The sequence below is a fragment of the Hemiscyllium ocellatum genome, chromosome 3 (genome assembly GCF_020745735.1).
Source record: "Hemiscyllium ocellatum isolate sHemOce1 chromosome 3, sHemOce1.pat.X.cur, whole genome shotgun sequence".
Classification (NCBI taxonomy): domain Eukaryota; kingdom Metazoa; phylum Chordata; class Chondrichthyes; order Orectolobiformes; family Hemiscylliidae; genus Hemiscyllium; species Hemiscyllium ocellatum.
In genome coordinates, this window is record NC_083403.1 from 107,832,696 (window position 1) to 107,851,157 (window position 18,462).

The window sequence follows — 18,462 nt, forward strand, 5'->3', positions numbered from 1 at the left end:
TGGATTCAACTGGGGAGGTAAAGAGAGGGATCCTAATGGATGGAGCCCAGAATCTTCATAAATTTTGTCTATGCTTCCAGCCTGGAGAGAACACTCAAGTCTCAGTGCATAGCATTAACATGGCACAGGAAGCAGTAGTTGCAAGAGATCCTGTGGCACACAGAATTGGTGATCCAGATGGTCTCTCATGGTGGAAGGGACCCAATGTCCCAATACTCAGGCATAGCTCACATCAAATGAAGTAACCCTAATTAGTAAAGAATCTTCCACAGTACATTAGTTTCATTGGATGTTTGGAGATTACAGTCTCTGCTCAACAAGTGGATGCAATCCACCCACCCAGGCAAGCAAATAAGAAAGTTGGAAGCCACCACCTCTTCTTTTGGTAAGCTGGACAATCAAGGTCTTGCATGCAAAATTTACAGATGACTTACAGCTGTTTGGTAACGCATTCAAGACAGCCACAACCTACATTGAATTTGATAGGCTGAACAATTATATACATGGCACAGGAAAGAGTAGTTGCAAGAGATCCTGTAGCACACAGATTTGGTGATCCAGATGGTCTCTCATGGTGGAAGGGACCCAATGTCCCAATACTCATTCCTGAAGAAGAGCTCATGCCCGAAACGTCGATTCTCCTGCTCTTTGATGCTGCCTGACCTGCTGCGCTTTTCCAGTGACACATTTCCAGCTCTGATCTCCAGCATCTGCAGTCCTCACTTTCTCCTTGAACAATTATATAGTTTCGCTACAGAAGACCAGGTTCGTAAGTGTATCATTGTGACAGAATTATTGCATGCTCATCTGACAAGATTTCAGGAAAACATGTGAGCAAGGTATTGACTTTTCTGCAAGGCACATCTACTCTTGATAAGACAGCACCAAATAGTTCAAGAATGGTCTCCCCAACCACATTTCAAATCCACAAATATCTGCGTTCCATTGTAGGAGTTCCACTACAAAGGTGAAAGACCATTTTTATGAGGAACTTAACACTGCTTTCAGCAACATATCTTTATCTCCTGGGGGGATTTCAATGCAAGAGTATGAGGTCATGCCCTCCTGCCTTGGACATCATGGCCTGGGAATGGACACAGACTACTGAAGCTTTTCTGATACCACAAGCGTTGTGAAACTGGCATCTTCTTCCAGATAGAAAATGCCACAAGATGTCCTGAAGTTATCTAAGATCAGGACATTGGCACCAACTGGGTCTGATCAACACTGACACGACACTCTTGAACAGCATTCTCAATGATTTTTTCATTCAAAGCTAATGATATTATCTTCTCAGATAAATATCAACAGTTTTGCAAGCATGCTGGCAGGTAGAGGTCTCGAACCTCAATCAAACCAACCCCAGGGGATTCTACCCCATTATTGCGCAGAGGACTCAAAGCTCAATCACACCCCAGGGGATTTAAACCCCAGTACCACGCAGAGGAGTCGAACCTCAACCCAAACCCACCCCAGGGGACTCAAAACCCAGTATCTCACAGAGGACTCGAACCTCAATCACACCCCCTTCTCCCTAATGCAGCACAGAGGACTCGAACCTTCGCCTGCCAGCGTGCTTGCAAAACTGTCTCTCTCAACAGAACTAATTATCATTCGAGGAATCTGTAGAATAGAGTGTGATTGAGCGAGAGGACTGTTTCCGACCGACGGGAATATTGAGAGGGACCAAGGTTTAAAATTTTACCTTGTGAGCCCGTCCGTCTTGAGACACCAATGTTCTGGCGGCCGCTGAACCGTCCGATCATAACTGTCTGTTTGGATCCTGCTGACTATGTAGTATTGTCATCCTGTTCCCACCCCCCTCCCCCCCAGTCAAAGCAAAACACTCAAAGACAGCGTAGTTTTACCTCCTTCATCTTTATTTCAGGACCTGGAGGGAGAAGACATGAGCTCACTGTCTTCTCTGGAACAGCAGTTTTGCAATGAACTATATAGTCATTTTACAGGAAGGAACATACAGATAAGGCAATATACATATTGATTGGGTGACCGTTACAATTAGCAAGTATCAATAGTAAAGATGAAGCAATCTGCTGTTACACAATGAATAATTGACTTCACATAATGAATACTTTTCACCTTGTCAACTGATGTTACCTACGGAATATTACCTCATCTTATTAAATGGCTCTACATAATGAATGCTTTTCCACCTTGTTAACCCATTACCCTTACCTCCAGCACCCCATTGTTAACTGTAAGTTCTTATCTGATCTGAGTCAGTTGCACAGTTGAACCTCATTTCACAAAACTCAGAACTTAACTCTTCCCCTGTCTGCTTATACCCTATTTACATTCTCAACGGGAAATATATTCTCGTGTTGCCTCTGTCAAACTGCAGATCCTGGTTGAACGCATCTACCCAAACCAAGAAAGTTTTCAGAACTGGGAGATTTACAGTTGACACGATGTTTTATGCCAGTAACTCCAAGAGAAGTGCCATGACAAAGGAGATCACTACATAATCCCTTCATCAATCTCACCAAGGCATTCAACCATGTGAGCAGTGGAGGACTGTTGTGCTGTAGAAGAAAACTGCCTGTTAAAGCTGATCAACATGATCTCTTTCTGTGACAACGTGATGGGTAAAGCCAGCTATGAAGAGGCAGCAGCAGAATCCTGAGATCTGCTGTAGCCTCAAACTGGCACTGATAGTCTTTGCTATAATTTTCTCTATGTTGCTCTCATATGCTGACTGTTTGAAAGAGTATTGGAAAGGAGCGCAGAACTAAAAACTCAGCTGGCTCAGAAGGCCAGAGAAAACAGAGGCCAGTGAATGTGACCATAATTAAAGTAAAATTTAAAGTAATAACAGATAAAGACAAAGATACACCAGAAATAAAAGTTCTGAATTGGGGAAAACAAATTTTAATAAGACAGGGCCTAGCTAAAGTTGATTGAGAAAGAGCAGTGGGAGACATCTAAAACGATAAAAGTGAGAGCATCAGGCCATTATGTTCTTGTAAAGATGGATCAACTGGAGAACCTGAATGACAAGAGATGTACGGAATTCAACAGGAAATAACAAGCAGAAGGCTCAATATAGTGGATGCCATAGAGAAGTATAGAAAGTGCAGGGGTCTGTTTAAAAAAATTAAGACAATGAAGAGGGGGAAATGAAAAACACTGGAAGGTAAATTTAACAAAAATTCAAAGATGTTTTAGAGGTCATTTAGGGGCAAGAGAATAACCAGTGAGTAGGGCCCATTTGGGGACCAAAGTGACAACATGTACTGGAACTGAAAAACAAAACAAGGTTATAAAGAAGTACTTTCCATCTGTATTCACTGCAGAGAAGGACAAGGTAGTCTAGAAATCAGGGAGAGGGACTGGAAAATCGGATTAGAATAGTTCGGCAGTTGTTTTAGACTGGTGCAGATGCAACGAGTTGAAAGGTTTTTTTCTGTGCTTTGATCTTGATGAATTAGAATTTGACAGAGGAGGTATTAACTGACTTGAAAGTGGATAAATTCCTAGGCCTCCATGAGCTGTATCTCAGGTTGCTATGGGAGTCAAGGGAGGAATTTGCAGGGGCCCTCACATTAATTTTCCAATCCTCTCTGGCCACAGGAAAAATACCAGAGGACTGGAGGACATTAAAATGTGGTAACATTATTCAAGAAGAATGGCATCTGTAGAATGGGGTAGTGCAGTTGACAGCTTAGTTTGGACTTTAAGGTTATTGACAAGGTCTCGCATGGCAGGCAGCCTAAGGAGCTGAGAGATCATGGAATCCAAGGCAATTTGACAAACTGGATCCAAAATTAGCTTAGTGACAAGAAGCAGAAGGTGATTGTTGACGGTATTATTGTGACTGAGTCCTGTTCAGTGATGTACCACAGTTCAGTGTTGGGTCTCTTCCTGTTTGTTGTGTACATTAATAATATAGGCATGAAAGAAGGAGGCATGATCAATAAGTTCATAGATGACACAAAATTGATGACGTAGTAAATATTGAAGAGGAAAGCCTTCGCCTACAGGATGATATAGACGGGTTGGTCAGTTAGTATGAATAGTGCGTTATGGACAAGACCAAACCACCTCAAAATATATTAAGATATCCTAGACTCTAACATTTTCTTGTTTCAGATGCAATTTGATTGGTCAAACGATTCAGCTTTAATGGAAACACTTTACACTACAGTTAAAATACAGACAAAATAAAAACAAAAGAATTGGCTTAACCATAACTACTGAAACGTTTAACAAAATAATAATATATATTAACTACTAATTAACTATTTCAATATAGCAATATCCCATAAATACAACCTTGACAAAGGCAAATTCAGTAAAATAGATTGTTTCACATGCAATTCTCATATAGCTGGAAGAGACCCCAGCTTTTAGCTGCAACAGAGAGAGAAAATTAAGAGTTTCAAAATCCAGCTTCATGACACCAGCAACTGTAGAAAGCTAAAACTTACAATCTTGGTTCTGCGGAAGGTTGATCCCAGCCATTCAAGCTGCTTCTATTGTTCCAATTTTTTTTTAAAAACCCAAAGCCTCACAAGCTGTTTATTGGCTTTGAGCAGACTGCTCAGAATCTGTCTCAATCTTTACTAATAAAAATGGTCAAAATACACTTCTTAAATCCATAGTATAATCATAAGTGACAAACAATTTATTTCTGAAAGAAGTGAGGTAATGGACTTTGGGAGGAGTATAAAAGCAGAGTACATATTGAATTGTACAATCTTAGGAAGTAAAGAGGCTCAAAAGGTACCTCAGTATGCACATCCATGATCATTGAAGGTCGCAGAATGGGTAAATAATGTAGTTAAGGCACATGGAATACTTGTACATTTTAGTCAAGGCACTAAATACAAAAGCAAGGAAACTGTAATATAACATTAATTAGACTACAGCTGGAGTATTGTGCACAGTTCTGATAATCCGACAATAGGATGAACGCGATTGCACGAGAGATGGTGCAGAAGAGATTCACCATATATTGCAAGGGCTGGAGCGATGAAGAAAGATTAGATAGACTGGCGTTGTTTTTCTTAGAGCAGAGAAGGCTATGGTGAATCTGATTAAGATGTACAAAGTTCTGATGGCCTTAAATTGGGTAGATAGGGAGAAATATTTCCCCATAGTAAAGGAGCCAATAACCAGGGGACACTGTTTTAGGGAAAAGAGAACATTTAGAGAGGTTTGAAGAAAATGCTGTTACCCAGGTGGTCGTAGCTATCTGAAATCCCTGCCTAACAGTCTGGGAGAGGCAAAAAAACTTCAAGACATTTAGAATTATGGAGATTAATATAAGTAAACTTACAATGCTACAAGCCAAGTATTGGAAATGGAATTAGAACAGACGAATATTTGAAGGTCAGCACAGACAATACACCAAAGGGCCATGATCCATGCTTTAAAAACTTCTTACATCTTCAGTCCATGGTCTTCCTCTGGAGTAAATGTTGCAGAAACAGTTTTAGAGTGAAGCTCAGGAGTCACATCGGGAGATGCTCAAGTTATGGTTTCTGAGGAAGAGTACCTCAGGCGACTGACTGTGTGGAGTTTGCACGTTCTCCCTGTGTCTGCGTGGGTTTCCTCCGGGTGCTCCGGTTTCCTCCCACAGTCCAAAGATGTGCGGGCCAGGTGAATTGGCCATGCTAAATTGCCCGTGGTGTTAGGTAAGGGGTAAACGTAGGGGTATGGGTGGGTTGCACTTTAGTGGGTCAGTGTGGATTTGTTGGGCCGAAGGGCCTGTTTTCACACTGTAAATAATCTAATCTAAGTAATCTAATCTACCTTGACCCAAAACATTAACTCTGCTTTCTCTCCACAGATGCTGCCAGACGTGCTGAGGTTTTCCAGCAATCTATGTTTTGATTCTCAAGTTAGTTGTCCATCTCCATGCAAGCCACTGTCTACGGAAGTGGAATGTTGCATTGGTAATAATAACAACTATAGGATAACTTCCACTCTTTCGTATTCTGCTTTACATATAAATGATAACCTCCACGAGATAGGCATTGAATAACACAACACGATAGAGAGGCTGAACACCCTAACATACCCTATCCACCATCCCCGATAGGTGACCTCCATATACCAAACCCACTTCGATCAAATATTGACCACATCCAGATGTAACCCTGCCTCACCTCTGGACCTACACCCTCTACATCAGCACTCACGATCCCCCCCACACCCCACTGTGGCCCGTCCCCTGGCAGGTAGTCTCTCCTCTGCACCATTGCTTCGCCCTATGCCTCGCCTCCTCAGTCACTAACTCACCAGATGCAGCACAAACGGAGCTCCGAGGAGTGTTATCCACAGATACAGGTGAAAGGCATTGGAGAAGCCGCTCTGTTGGGGTTCTAGGTAGCAACCGCCCGTTAGCACTGCCCATGCCCCTCGCCGGAGGAGGCTGACTAGATGCCAGCCCATAGCGGACACAGCCGTTAGCCCCGACCCGGCTGCAGCATCCGTTAACCGGCCGCCATGCTGTTCATGCGCACTTCGTCCTTCCCGTCATCCTCTCGGCTGCGGAGGGGCGGGGTTATTCCAGGTCATTGCGCAGCCACGCCCCCGCCCCCTCCCCCTCCCCCTAACATGGCGAAAGTGAGTACTGCAGATCAGAGTCAAGAGAGTTGTGCTGGGAAAGCACAGCAGGCCAGGCAGCATCCGAGGAGCAGGAGAATCGACGGCTCTGGCAGCATCCTTCATCAGGGATGAGGCTGTGAGCCGAAAGGTCACCCCCCACCCAGAGGCATTCCCTAATATCCCTGCTCCCACCTAGAGGCCCTCCCCCCATCATCCCTGCTCCTACCCAGAGACCTTGCCCCCAACATCCCTGACCTGCTCCCACCAAGAGACCTTCCCCATCATCCCCGTCCGGTCCCCACATAGAGCCTTCCCCCCCCCCCCCCAACATCCCTGCCCCCACTGAGACCTTCCCCCATCACCCCTGACCCACCTCCACCCAGAGGCCTTCTCCCCCCCCACCCCGCAACAACATCCCTGCTCCCACCCAGAGACCTTGCCCCCATCATCCCCGTCCCGCCCCCAAGAGACCTTCCCCATCATCCCCGTCCCGTCCCCACAGAGAGCCTTCCCCCCCCCCAACATCCCTGCCCCCACTGAGACCTTCCCCCATCACCCCTGACCCACCTCCACCCAGAGGCCTTCCACACCCCCCCGCCCCGCAATAACATCCCTGTCCCCATCCAGAAGCCTCTCCCCACCTTCTCCACTGTGGCCTGATAACATCCCTACACCCACTGACAGACATAGAATGATTCTGGCTTAGTGGTGCTGGAAAAGCACAGTGGTTCAGGCAGCATCCAAGGAGCAGAGGCAGCCCAGTAACCCCACATCTACTAGGGTGGCCTCCCAACATCCTCATACCCCCCCTCCGAGAGACAAGCTCCAACCCCACATCCACTGGAGTGACCTTCCCATCCTTGTCAGAGGGCCACCATACTGAAAGATCTCCCCAAAGGAGGGCATCCCCCACTCAATGAATTCCATAGTCCCATCCTCTTCTGTCTCAATCCAAAACTGATACCACTAACAGCTATTTATCTCAACCCCCAAAAAACAGCTCTACCCCAATCCCAATATCATCCCACTGCTCTGGTACTTTTTCAGAAGTGTATTTTTAATCAACCTTTTCAAACACGTGATGCATCTCTGGAGCAGATGGGGCTTGAATCCAGATTTCTTCTTTAAAGTTTGGGATACTAATGCTGCACCATTTCTTATAACACTGTTATCTGGATCAACCCCAGCCAAATTCCATTGTTCTGCTCTTTCTCTATAGTTCTGTACCAATTCCAAACAAATTCCACTTTTGTGTGCTAATCACTTAGCCATGTCTCAGTTGAATACCAATCCCTGCATCTGTCAATTACTCCCACTCCTTTATTACCCTGTGTCAATCTAGGACTGATCCTGTAGCACCATTCTCACCACTCTTGGTCCTATAATCAATCCTAAACTAAACCTTTCTATCCAAGGCTTTACAACCTTAATTATTGATGTACAGGAACTTGCTTTAAAAAAAAACACATACTATCCCCAGTGAAAAGTGTTATCTGTTGCAACCACAGTATTAATCCTGAGGTTTAATTATCAGTTTATGTTTGTTTTGTCATGGTTACTGTGGTGGAGAAAGTATGTCGTAATGTACAAATGTCTGGGAAGCTGCGCCATCACAGTGCCCCCATGAGAGGGCAGTAGGCAGTTGTATTAGAATTTGTGCAGCAGGCAGACAATTTTACAGACTGAAAATGTGTTGCTGGTTAAAGCACAGCAGGTTAGGCAGCATCCAAAGAATAGGAAATTCGACGTTTCGGGCATAAGCCCTTCAGCAGGACTGAACAAGTCTAGCAGTGAAAAGCAGTGATTAAGGAGAACTTCACACCGCAAGGAAATGTAAAGCTGAGCATTGCTAACCAAAACACATCTTTTCCAGTCAGGGGACGTGCCAGCTGGAGCTGTGAGAACAGGTCCAAATTGGAGACAGAAGGATGCAGAGAAGTCGCGTTGACAAGACTGTTTAAGTCGAACTTGTTCCCATAATGAAATTGATTCCACTCATTGTACGATCTGTCCTTATCAAGATTTAGTTTAACTAGAGGATTGAACCATTCTACATGATCCACAAGCCCATGGTGTCACTTAAGTCTTGGTTCTGTGGCTAACCAAGTGTGAGTTGCTGCAAAAGCCAATGTAGGGCATGTAAATGGCACCCAGTGAAAACATTTCTGCTCCCCCTTTATCTTCGTGTTTTCCCATGAGTGACGCACACCTGTACTTCACCCTGGATGTTCAAAAACTGCAGATGGACTGATGTGTGAATATCAATGACAGGAATCAACTGGTGTAGGCAAGATGGTGGATGGTCTCACCACACTGAATAAAGCTGGTGTGCATGCTACCCAAGTGTTGTATATACAAATAAAATGAGCCTGCACAAGTGCAGCGCATTTGTATTAAAGTGTACTCATGCATGTCATGAACCCACCTGGTCTATATATGCATGTCATATACAGGTTAACAGAAAGCATAGATCAGATTTCTGTACTTAAGAATAATTACTATTACAAATAAACAGACTTTAACAAAGGAAAACAACAGAGCCAACAGCATATAACTCTATTAGTTAAAACTCCAGTCCCTTTATAAATTCCCCCTCTGCACCCAAGTACAGGTAGACAAAAAAGTCTGTGGTGTTATGGTCAGAGGGAAAGCAGGGAAGGCAGTTCAGTGGTCACTGCTCACAGGGTTTTTTGCAATGATTCTTATAATAATCAGTGTTGCTTCTCAATCTTCCTTCTCGATGTTTTTAGTTATTTTACAGGAGGCACAGGGTAACTGGTTCATACCTGTAACATGTCTCTGACTTATTAAAAGTCACCACTTATAACAACTATTGAAGGAAAAGTTAACACAAAAAAACAAGAAATGAAGTTTGTGTTTTATTTATACAGAGAAAGCTTTTGTGCTTGCAGCCATCTAATGGCTTCTCCCAATTTCAATCACAGCCCCAAACTGTTCAGCTTCTTGAGAACCGATCACATAGTTGCTAGCAAGCAGAAGGCCTTTAGCTAATTGTTAATCCACAGATTAAATCAGCCACTTGTGTATAATGAAGATTCAGCCAGCAACAACTCCTTGACACTAGCTCATCTGCAAACCGTCCACTTTGCTTGAACCAGAGTTATGTAAACAATACTCAAGTGTCAGGTTACTAGCTTTTACAAAGTTCAGCAATTCTTCACCAGCATTTTGTTTTTAAAATATTTCCCATTTTAGTCCACAATAAAAAAAATAGAAAAATAAAAAATGAAGTCTTTACAGCGGACATAATACGTGTGTGTGTAAACTGTCCAATAATTTAAAATGACACGTATTGCCCATTTTTTAATATGGTGGTGCTCCTACAACCTATTCTAAATCACACTTGTTTGTGCTGACGAAGCATTGTGAAGAACATGCAATGGAACTAAATTTAACTGGTTCTTATTTCCAATCAACAATTGTTATTTTTAAATCGTTCTACCCCTTGCTTAGTTGCATCAACTTCTGGTCCACTATGCCTCCAACTGAAAACTCTCATTTATAATCAAATCCTTCCCACCTTTACAGCCTTCTCCAGTCACTTGCTCTGGATTCTTGTGTGTTCCAATTATCACTTTCAAGACCATCAATAATGTAAGTCTCTTTATCTCTAATATACCAATTCAGTCCCTTCCACCCAATTCTTCTTTAAGATCCTTCCTCCCTAAAAACATTCATATAGTTCCCAAATTTGCTAAACTATGCAATGGTTTTGAAACTGTCGTTGATAAGAACTCCAGCTGCTTAAAGCAGAACTTATTTGTATTTGGGTGGTTTAGCTAAAATTTCAGACTATGGAAATACAACATTTTCAACTTAATTATTGATATATACTGCTGATGTATAAAACAAGTCACTACATCACAAGTGTATTTGTGGCAATTAAGGAATCCAATTACAGTTACATATCAGTGAAAAGAAGGAATGATATTTGAGAAGACGGTGGTTCATGAAGGACTCGGAGACACATCAAAGGTTGACGGTAGTAGGACCAACCTAAAGGTCTGTATTATAGAAGTAGCCTGGTGCACAAAGCAATGTGAGGTGGAATGAAACAAACAGCTTGAAGCATTCTTACCATCCTGTTTCCCAATCAGTCTGTCAACTCATCTCTCTTGTTTAGTCTGGCTCCTGGGTTTTGAAAACTGTCAATAAAATCGGTATTTCACATCAAAGGAAACCCAGCATGTGTTATGTGTGGAATTCTAATCTTGAGATCTGTTTACTGCCAGTGGAACACTTTCTTTTATGCCTAAAGGATGGGAGGATAGCAATAGAAAATTCAGATATTCTGCCTTGATCTCAATCTGTCTGCCGACTCAGGTGAATGTAAAATTTCTCCTGACACTATTTCAAATGAGAGCATGGAGCTGGCTAGGACTTGGACCTTGAGCAGCAGAGTAACACGATTAGATCATGATCTGGCCCGCTTATAGGAACTTGCTTTGTGCAAATTTTCTACATTACAACAGTGATTGGATACTGGTTGTAGTGTATTTTGGGATGTCCTGGAATCATGAAAAACACTAAGTTAATGGAAGACTCCTTGTCAACATTTGGAATGAAATAATAGGGCACTGGGGAAAGCAGCGTTAATTGGACTGAACCACACAGACATGTTTTTTTCCCCCCCGTAGCATTCTGTAAACAAGAGTATTTTCAGGCCTCATTGTGTGACACTGGTGACTGATAAGTAAACAAGAGTTTGAGGCAATTGTTCTTACACTGACACCCATTCCTTCTTCACCCCCTCCACTGAATGAACACCTTATCATGGGCTACTCACACCTTACTTGCATCCAATTGACACTGCGTCCCTTCTAACGTCTGCAAAAACCAGCCATAAATGTATCGAAGACTTATTTCAAAAAATGTGTAAGAGGTTTTGCTCCTGACCATTCTGCTCAATTGGGCTGGACAGAAATAGACAAAGTAAAGTATGTTTAAAGGAAAACTATGTTTGATACATGTAGTGACTGATGTATATTTTGAGATTGTAACCAGCAGGTAAATACGAGGAACCAGTGGATGCAGTTTTTAGATTTTCAAAAGACATTCCATAAGCAGTTACGATGGTGATTGCACTAAATTATGGTTCATGGGATTGTGTAGAGATTGAGGCTTCTAATCTTGTCAGAGAGCCCTGCCTGACAGATAAAAAGAGGTGTGTCAGACATTCTGACACTCAGAGCAGTCTTTAAGGGAGCTGGACTAGTGTCAACGACTTAGCATGTGTAAATAAGGAGTGACTTAGTGTAGCCTCTATGGAGTTCTTTCAGTGGTGACGAGAGTAAGGCACGTTCCCAAAGAAACTCACTTGCAACAATTGTCTTTGAGCTGGGGTAAGCATTTCCAGGATCATGCCATTACTTAGGAAGCTTGACTCATTTGACCCTGCTGTCGTGGGCCCAGTGTGTGGAAAGAATGGATTATTTTTGTCAGAGACATAACAGTGGGGCAGATGAAAATTAACAAATAAATCTCCTGACAACTTTTGTACTGAAGCTTTATTGGTTATTGGGCACCTAACTTTCCCTGAGGCACCAGATATTTTCAAGAGTTGACAGATTTAATTAAGGAATATTAGAATTGGACCAAGCTTGACATTGTAAGACTGTCATTTTTACTTGGCAATTTGAGAACCAGGGAAATCTGTATCAGGATTTTTGAGGTTAAGACAACTGGCAATCATGTAACAAAGCTTAATAAAATGCTGAGACACTAGTTGGTATGTGGGATTAATGATGTATCCATGCAAAAATGCCGACTAGCTAAAGCCTAACTGGACTTCAAACAAGAATTACAACTGGCTTTTATCATTTATCAGTAAATGCAACATATGAGTAATAGGGAATTCCAATGAAAGACATCCTTGCCTGCCCAACTGAGCTTGGGGAACACAACGTGAGTGAAGGCAATTGCATAGCCATACTCAGGACACACCCTGAACAGAGGCAGTCCAAGTCAGTCTACAGCAAAACCCAAAAAACCAAGCCAAGCTTCAGGCAAAAGGTTAAAATTTTCTTAAGGCAAACTATTGTTGTTGCTGCCAGTATGTGGACTTGAGCCAGCAAAAGAGTCCTACTACATCTAAACTGAATAAGAGTACTCCTTGGCTAGTATCCAGGAGAACATACACCCTGCAAAGTCCACCTGCATCTGGTCTGGAACAGTCAAATTGTTTAGCAACATCCAAATCAGAACCAATGTCCGATTAAGTGGTCATCCTATTCTAAACTAGGTCAATACTGGCACAGTTGTTTCAACAATCACAAAACTAATTTTTAACAAAATTTGGTCTGGGCACCAACCCTTAAGTTTGCACAAGACCTTGGCTAGATGAAAACCTCTACGGATTTAAGGGTACAGCGAGTTTTGAGTAGATTTGTAGCTCAGGTTGGGGTTTTGGATGTAGGTTTGCTTGCTGAGCTGAAAGGTTCATTTCCAGACATTTCGTTACCTTACTAGGTAACATTTTCAGTGGACCTCATGCGAAGCAATGCTGAAAATTCCTGCTTTCTGTTTATATGTTTGGGTTTCTTTAGGTTGGTGATATCATTTCCTGTGGTGATGTTATTTCCTGTGGTGAAGTCATTCCAACCAGAACTCTATCAACAAACACATCAAGTTAGACCCCATCTACCACCCCCTGAGAAAAGGAACAGAAAGTGACTTCACCACATGAAATAACATCACCAACTTAAAGAAACCCAAACATATAAATAGAAAGCCGGAATTGTCAGCATTGCTTCGCATGAGGTCCACTGAAGATGTTACCTAGTAAGATAACGAAACGTCTGGAAATGAACCTTTCAGCTCAGCATGCAAACCTACATTTAAAGGTACAACTTCAGTTCTGGTCTCTTATGAAAAGCAGCTGTTTCAGTTACCAGTGATTGTAGTAAAAGACTTGGGCGCAACGTTGATAGAGTGAAATTGGCTGCAAGAGATTCACCTAGATTAGCTCAACATTTTTCAGTTAGAAAATGGCTGCTTGATTGACGTTCTACTTAAATACAGAGGAACCTCGATTATCCAAATATTGGATTATCTGGAGGAGATCTCAAGGTCCCGATAGAAACATTACGTCAAAGAGCTGTTTCTACCCTCATCGCATCTTCTGTTTACAGGTACAATGATTAAAAACAAACTCAGCTCACTGAAACGCTGCTGAGAACAGTCCTGGACAGTACAGGCACCATCTCCAAATGACTGACCACCCACCCCCTCTCTCCCCCCACACACTTTCCCCTGGAGTTCTAGACAGGGGTGTACTCTAAACCCCGTTCCCCAATAATCTTTCCAACATTGCCCTGTACAGGGCAGAGGTAGAACCTGTCAACAAGTTGCAGTAAAAAGTGTGTGCATGCGCTATTTGGAGACTTATCCCACAAAAGGCAGCAGCAGTATTACTGTTGGTGTACTCCCCAGGGTGGGGGCGGATGGGGTCAGGGCGGACAGAGTTTGGGGGGTGGTGGACAGGGTCATGGGATGGAGTCTGGCAGCAGGGACTCATGCACAGATTGCTGCTGTATAGTCTCCTGAACGGGGAGCAGACTTCACAGAAAACTCCGAGCATCAGATGAAATCAATTAACCAAATAATCAATTATCCAAGTGAAATAGTGCCCACCCATCTTGTTCGGATAATTGAGGTTCCTCTGTACCTGGAAGTCTTTCAGGAAGGTTTGGGGACTATCAGAGGAACCAAGGCCATCTTGCATGTTGACCAGGAAGCAATACCACAATTCTGCAAGACCCACCCCATGCCACTTGTCTAATGAGCAAAATTAATGCAGAAATCAAAAGGCTGGGAAGCAAAGGAATTCATCAAATTGGTCCAGTTTGATGGCATGTGCAGTACTGATTCTGAAGCCAGATAGGTTGGTTTTACTTTGTGAGGATTTTAAACAAACATCAAATTCATTTTGGAGCGGATAAATACCCACTACATCATGAGCTATGCATAGTTGTGGCTAGATAACGCTTCCTGGAAGTGTACTACAGTTAATATCTATAAGGATTTATACCAATATACAAGACTGCCATTTGGGTAAACTGTACAATTTTTCAGTGACAATGGATAACTTTTTGCAAGGTCTACTTCACGTCACCATTCATCTAGATGATGTGCTAATAACAGGGAAGCCAAATGAGTAAGACTTAGAAAACTTGGACACAGACCTTACATGTTTCTCACAGGCGGGTGTCTAGGAAGGCACAAGGTGTGTTCCAGACACACTAAGCCACCTACTTAGGCTACAGAGTCGACTAGACCAGGTTAAGCCATTGTGAGATGAAGTGAGGGCAATCAAAGGTGCCCGGATTCCACATCAGTACCGGAGTTTAGGTCTCCCTGGGCTGGTGAATTATTTACATAAAGTTTACACATAACTTGGCCTCTATCCTGACACGTTTACATCAATTCCTAAAGAAAGGAAGCTAAGCCATTGCTTTAGTGAAGTGAAGAAATGGTTATTGTCCTCTCAGGTGTTGGCACACTATGACCCCAAGCAACAGGTGATATTCACATGCAATGCTACCCGGTATGGCAGTGTAGTTGTAGCTCAGAGGTAGCTTAATGGAAACAAATGCCCAATAGTGTACACATCCAGGACTTTGGCTAATGCAGAGTTAAATATGCGCAGATAGAGAAGGAAGGTTTGGTGTTCATATTTGGAGTCCGGAAGTTCCGCCAATACCTTATGGATGTAAAATTGTGATGATAAGGGACCACAAACTGCTAGTAGACCTACTTAAATAGGACATGGCAGTGCTATCTATAGCTTCAGGTCAAATTCAGCAGTGGGCTCTATACTAAGTGCTAAATTCCTGAAATGTTGACTATCCTGCTCCCCAGATGTTGCCTCACCAGCTGTGCTTTTCCAGCACCACACTTTTTAAACTTTATACTAAGTGAGGATAATTACAAGTTGGAATCCCACCCAAAAGGAGGAAAAGAGCTTCTTCAAGGAAGGCATCCTTGCAAGAGGATTCGCGCTAGGTTAAAATTGACTAGGAGAAAGTGAGGACTGCAGATGCTGCAGATCAGAGCTGAAAAGTGTGTTGCTGGGAAAACGCAGCAAGTCAGGCAGCATCCAAGAAGCAGGAAAATCGATGTTTCGGGCATAAGCCCTTCTTCAGGTTCCTGAAATGTCGATTCTCCTGCTCCTTGGATGCTGCCTGGCCTGCTGCGCTTTTCCAGCAACACATTTTTCAGCTCTGACCTCCAGCATCTGCAGTCCTCACTTACACCATCCAGCAGGCCAAACAGCAAATGCAGATTCTCTCTAGCAGATACACGACCAGTGACATTGCCACTGGAAGAGTCCATAATGGTTTTAAATTATCTGAAAATACTTCCTGTCACAGCCAACAATATCAGATTTTGGACACAAAGATCCAGTCTAAGCAAAATTGAAAAAGATGGCAGTGATTTTTTTTTGGTGGGGGGGGGGGGGGTGGGTTGGGGAGCATAAGGACTGTCACAACCAGAACTGAAACATTTTTGGACTCCCAGAGACCGGATCACAGTAGCGGACAGCAAATTATTGAGGAGCAACAGAGACTTTCCTGAACAAAGATCACCACCAAATACTGGCTGAACTCCACCTGGGTCATCCAAGGGTCTCCAAAATAAAGTGTGATGTCTGATAGCCATATTGGTGGTGCTGTGTCCAGAGTGCCAATAAAGATCAAAATTACCACCAGGACTCCTCCTTATCCGTTAGAATGGCCAGATATATCCTGTTCTCAGTTATACGTCGACCGCGCGGGTCCTTTCATGGGCCGGATGTTCTCGGTCATTGTAATGCCCACTCAAAGTGGTTGGATGTGTATAAAGTTCATTCAAGAAACACAGGCACGACTATGGAAAAACTGCAAACATCCTTTGCATTACATGGACTCCAGGAAGTGTTGGTCACAGATAATGGGCCATCAAGGAATCTGAGTATTTCTTACATCAAATGGTATTCATCAAATAAGGATATTTGCATACCAACCATCATCTAATGGTTTGGCAGAGTTTGAAGAAACAGCCTACAGCTTTGCTAGATACCAAACTGTCCCAGTTCCTATTTGATTACAGGACCATTCCTCATGCAACTACAGGGATAGTTCCAACACAGTTGCTAAATGGGGAGAAGAGTCTGCACCAAATCTGATCTTCCCAGCTCTGGGTTAATGGATAATGTTATCTTTCTTACATCTTTCGACATCTTTCTTACTTTTCTGTATTTTTGCTTGATTCAAATGGAAAAGTAAATGTTTAAAAAGCAATGGATTAGTGTACTTTGAAAATGAGTTGGCTAAAACAAAATGGTAAATTCTGTTTACACGGCTGTTTGTTCAAGCAGTGGAGAATCCCAATTGCAGTCAAGATGGAGCCAGACGGCTGTGGACAAACAGAGGTTTGGTCAGTAACAAGTAGCTGATTTGTCTGTGAAATGATGACATAGGCCTTCTGCCTGCCAACAAGTGTGATTGGCTGCCAGGTAACTAAACAGGTTGGGGTTGTGATGTTTGGGTAAGAAGTCACTGGACCTCTGCAAAGGGGCTGCTTTCATCCCAGTGAAAACAACTCACCAGTAGATAGCCAGTTTATTTCCCCGACATCAGTTGATGTAAGGTGTAACTTCTAGTTAGTAAGTCAGAAATCTTTCGAAGTGTTAACAAGTTACCTTCTGCCTCCTGCAAATAAGTGAAAGCACCTGGAGAAAGAAGATCAAAAAGCAGCATTTCAATCAGCAAATGGATCATTTCAGTAAACCCTGTGGCAAGGGATCACCGAACGGTCTTCCTAGTCTTTCACTCTACTCTTAAAACCCATTTTGTTCTGTCTGTCTGTATTTGTATGAAGCTGGAATTTTAGTTTTAACACTTAGAAATCATAACAGTTATAGAGTCATAGAGATGTACAACATGGAAACAAACCCTTTGGTCCAGCCCATCCATGCCGACCAGACATCCCAACTCAATCTAGTCCCACCTGCCAGCACCTGGCCCATATCCCTCCAAACCCTTCCTATTCATATACCCATCCAAATGCCTCTTAAATGTTGTGACTGTACCAGCTTCCACCACTTTCTCTGACAGCTCATTCCATACACGTTCCCCATTCTGTGTGAAAAAGTTGCCCCTTAGGTCTCTTTTATATCTTTCCCCCTTACCCTAAATCTATGCCCTTTGGTTCTGCACTCCCCGACCCCAGGGAAAAGACTTTGTCTATTTATCCTATCCATGCCTCTCATAATTTTGTAAACCTCCATAAGATCACACCTCAACTTCCGACGCTCCAGGGAAAACAGCCCCGGCCTGTTCAGCCTCTCCCTGTAGCTCAGATCCACCAACCCTAGCAACATTCTTGTAAATCTTTTCTGAACCCTTTCAAGTTTCACAACATCTTTCTGATAGGAAGGAGACCAAAATTGCACACAATATCCTTACAGTGGCCTAACCAATGTCCTGCACAGCCGCAACATGACCTCCCAACTCCTGTACTCAATCCTCTGACCAATAAAAGAAATCATACCAAACGCTTTCTTCACTATCCTATCTACTTGTGACTCCATTTTCAAGGAGCTATGAAGCTGCATTCCAAGGTCTCTTTGTTCAGCAACACTCCCTAGGACCTTACCATTAAGTGTATAACTCCTAAGATTGGCTTTCCCAAAATGCAGCACCTCACATTTATCTGAATTAACCTCCATCTGCCACTTCTCAGTCCATTGGCCCATATGGTCCTGATCCTGTTGTAATCGGAGGTAACCCTCTTTGCCGTTCACTACACCTCCAATTTTGGTGTCATCTGCAAACTTACTAACTGTACCTCTTATGCTCGCATCCAAATCAATTATGTAAATGACAG

General features: G+C 43.0%; 1 protein-coding gene across 1 annotated transcript in view; it reads right to left on the reverse strand.

Annotated features, from left to right (window-relative positions):
* Positions 1–6,474, reverse strand: part of LOC132835855 (pecanex-like protein 1) — a 276,852-nt gene extending 270,378 nt beyond the window's left edge. Inside the window, exon 1 of the mRNA XM_060854954.1 lies at positions 6,265–6,474. Coding sequence (XP_060710937.1) covers positions 6,265–6,417 — 153 coding nt within the window. The 5' untranslated portion in view covers positions 6,418–6,474. The remainder of the gene's footprint in view (positions 1–6,264) is intronic.
* Between the last annotated feature and the right edge of the window lie 11,988 nt (positions 6,475–18,462).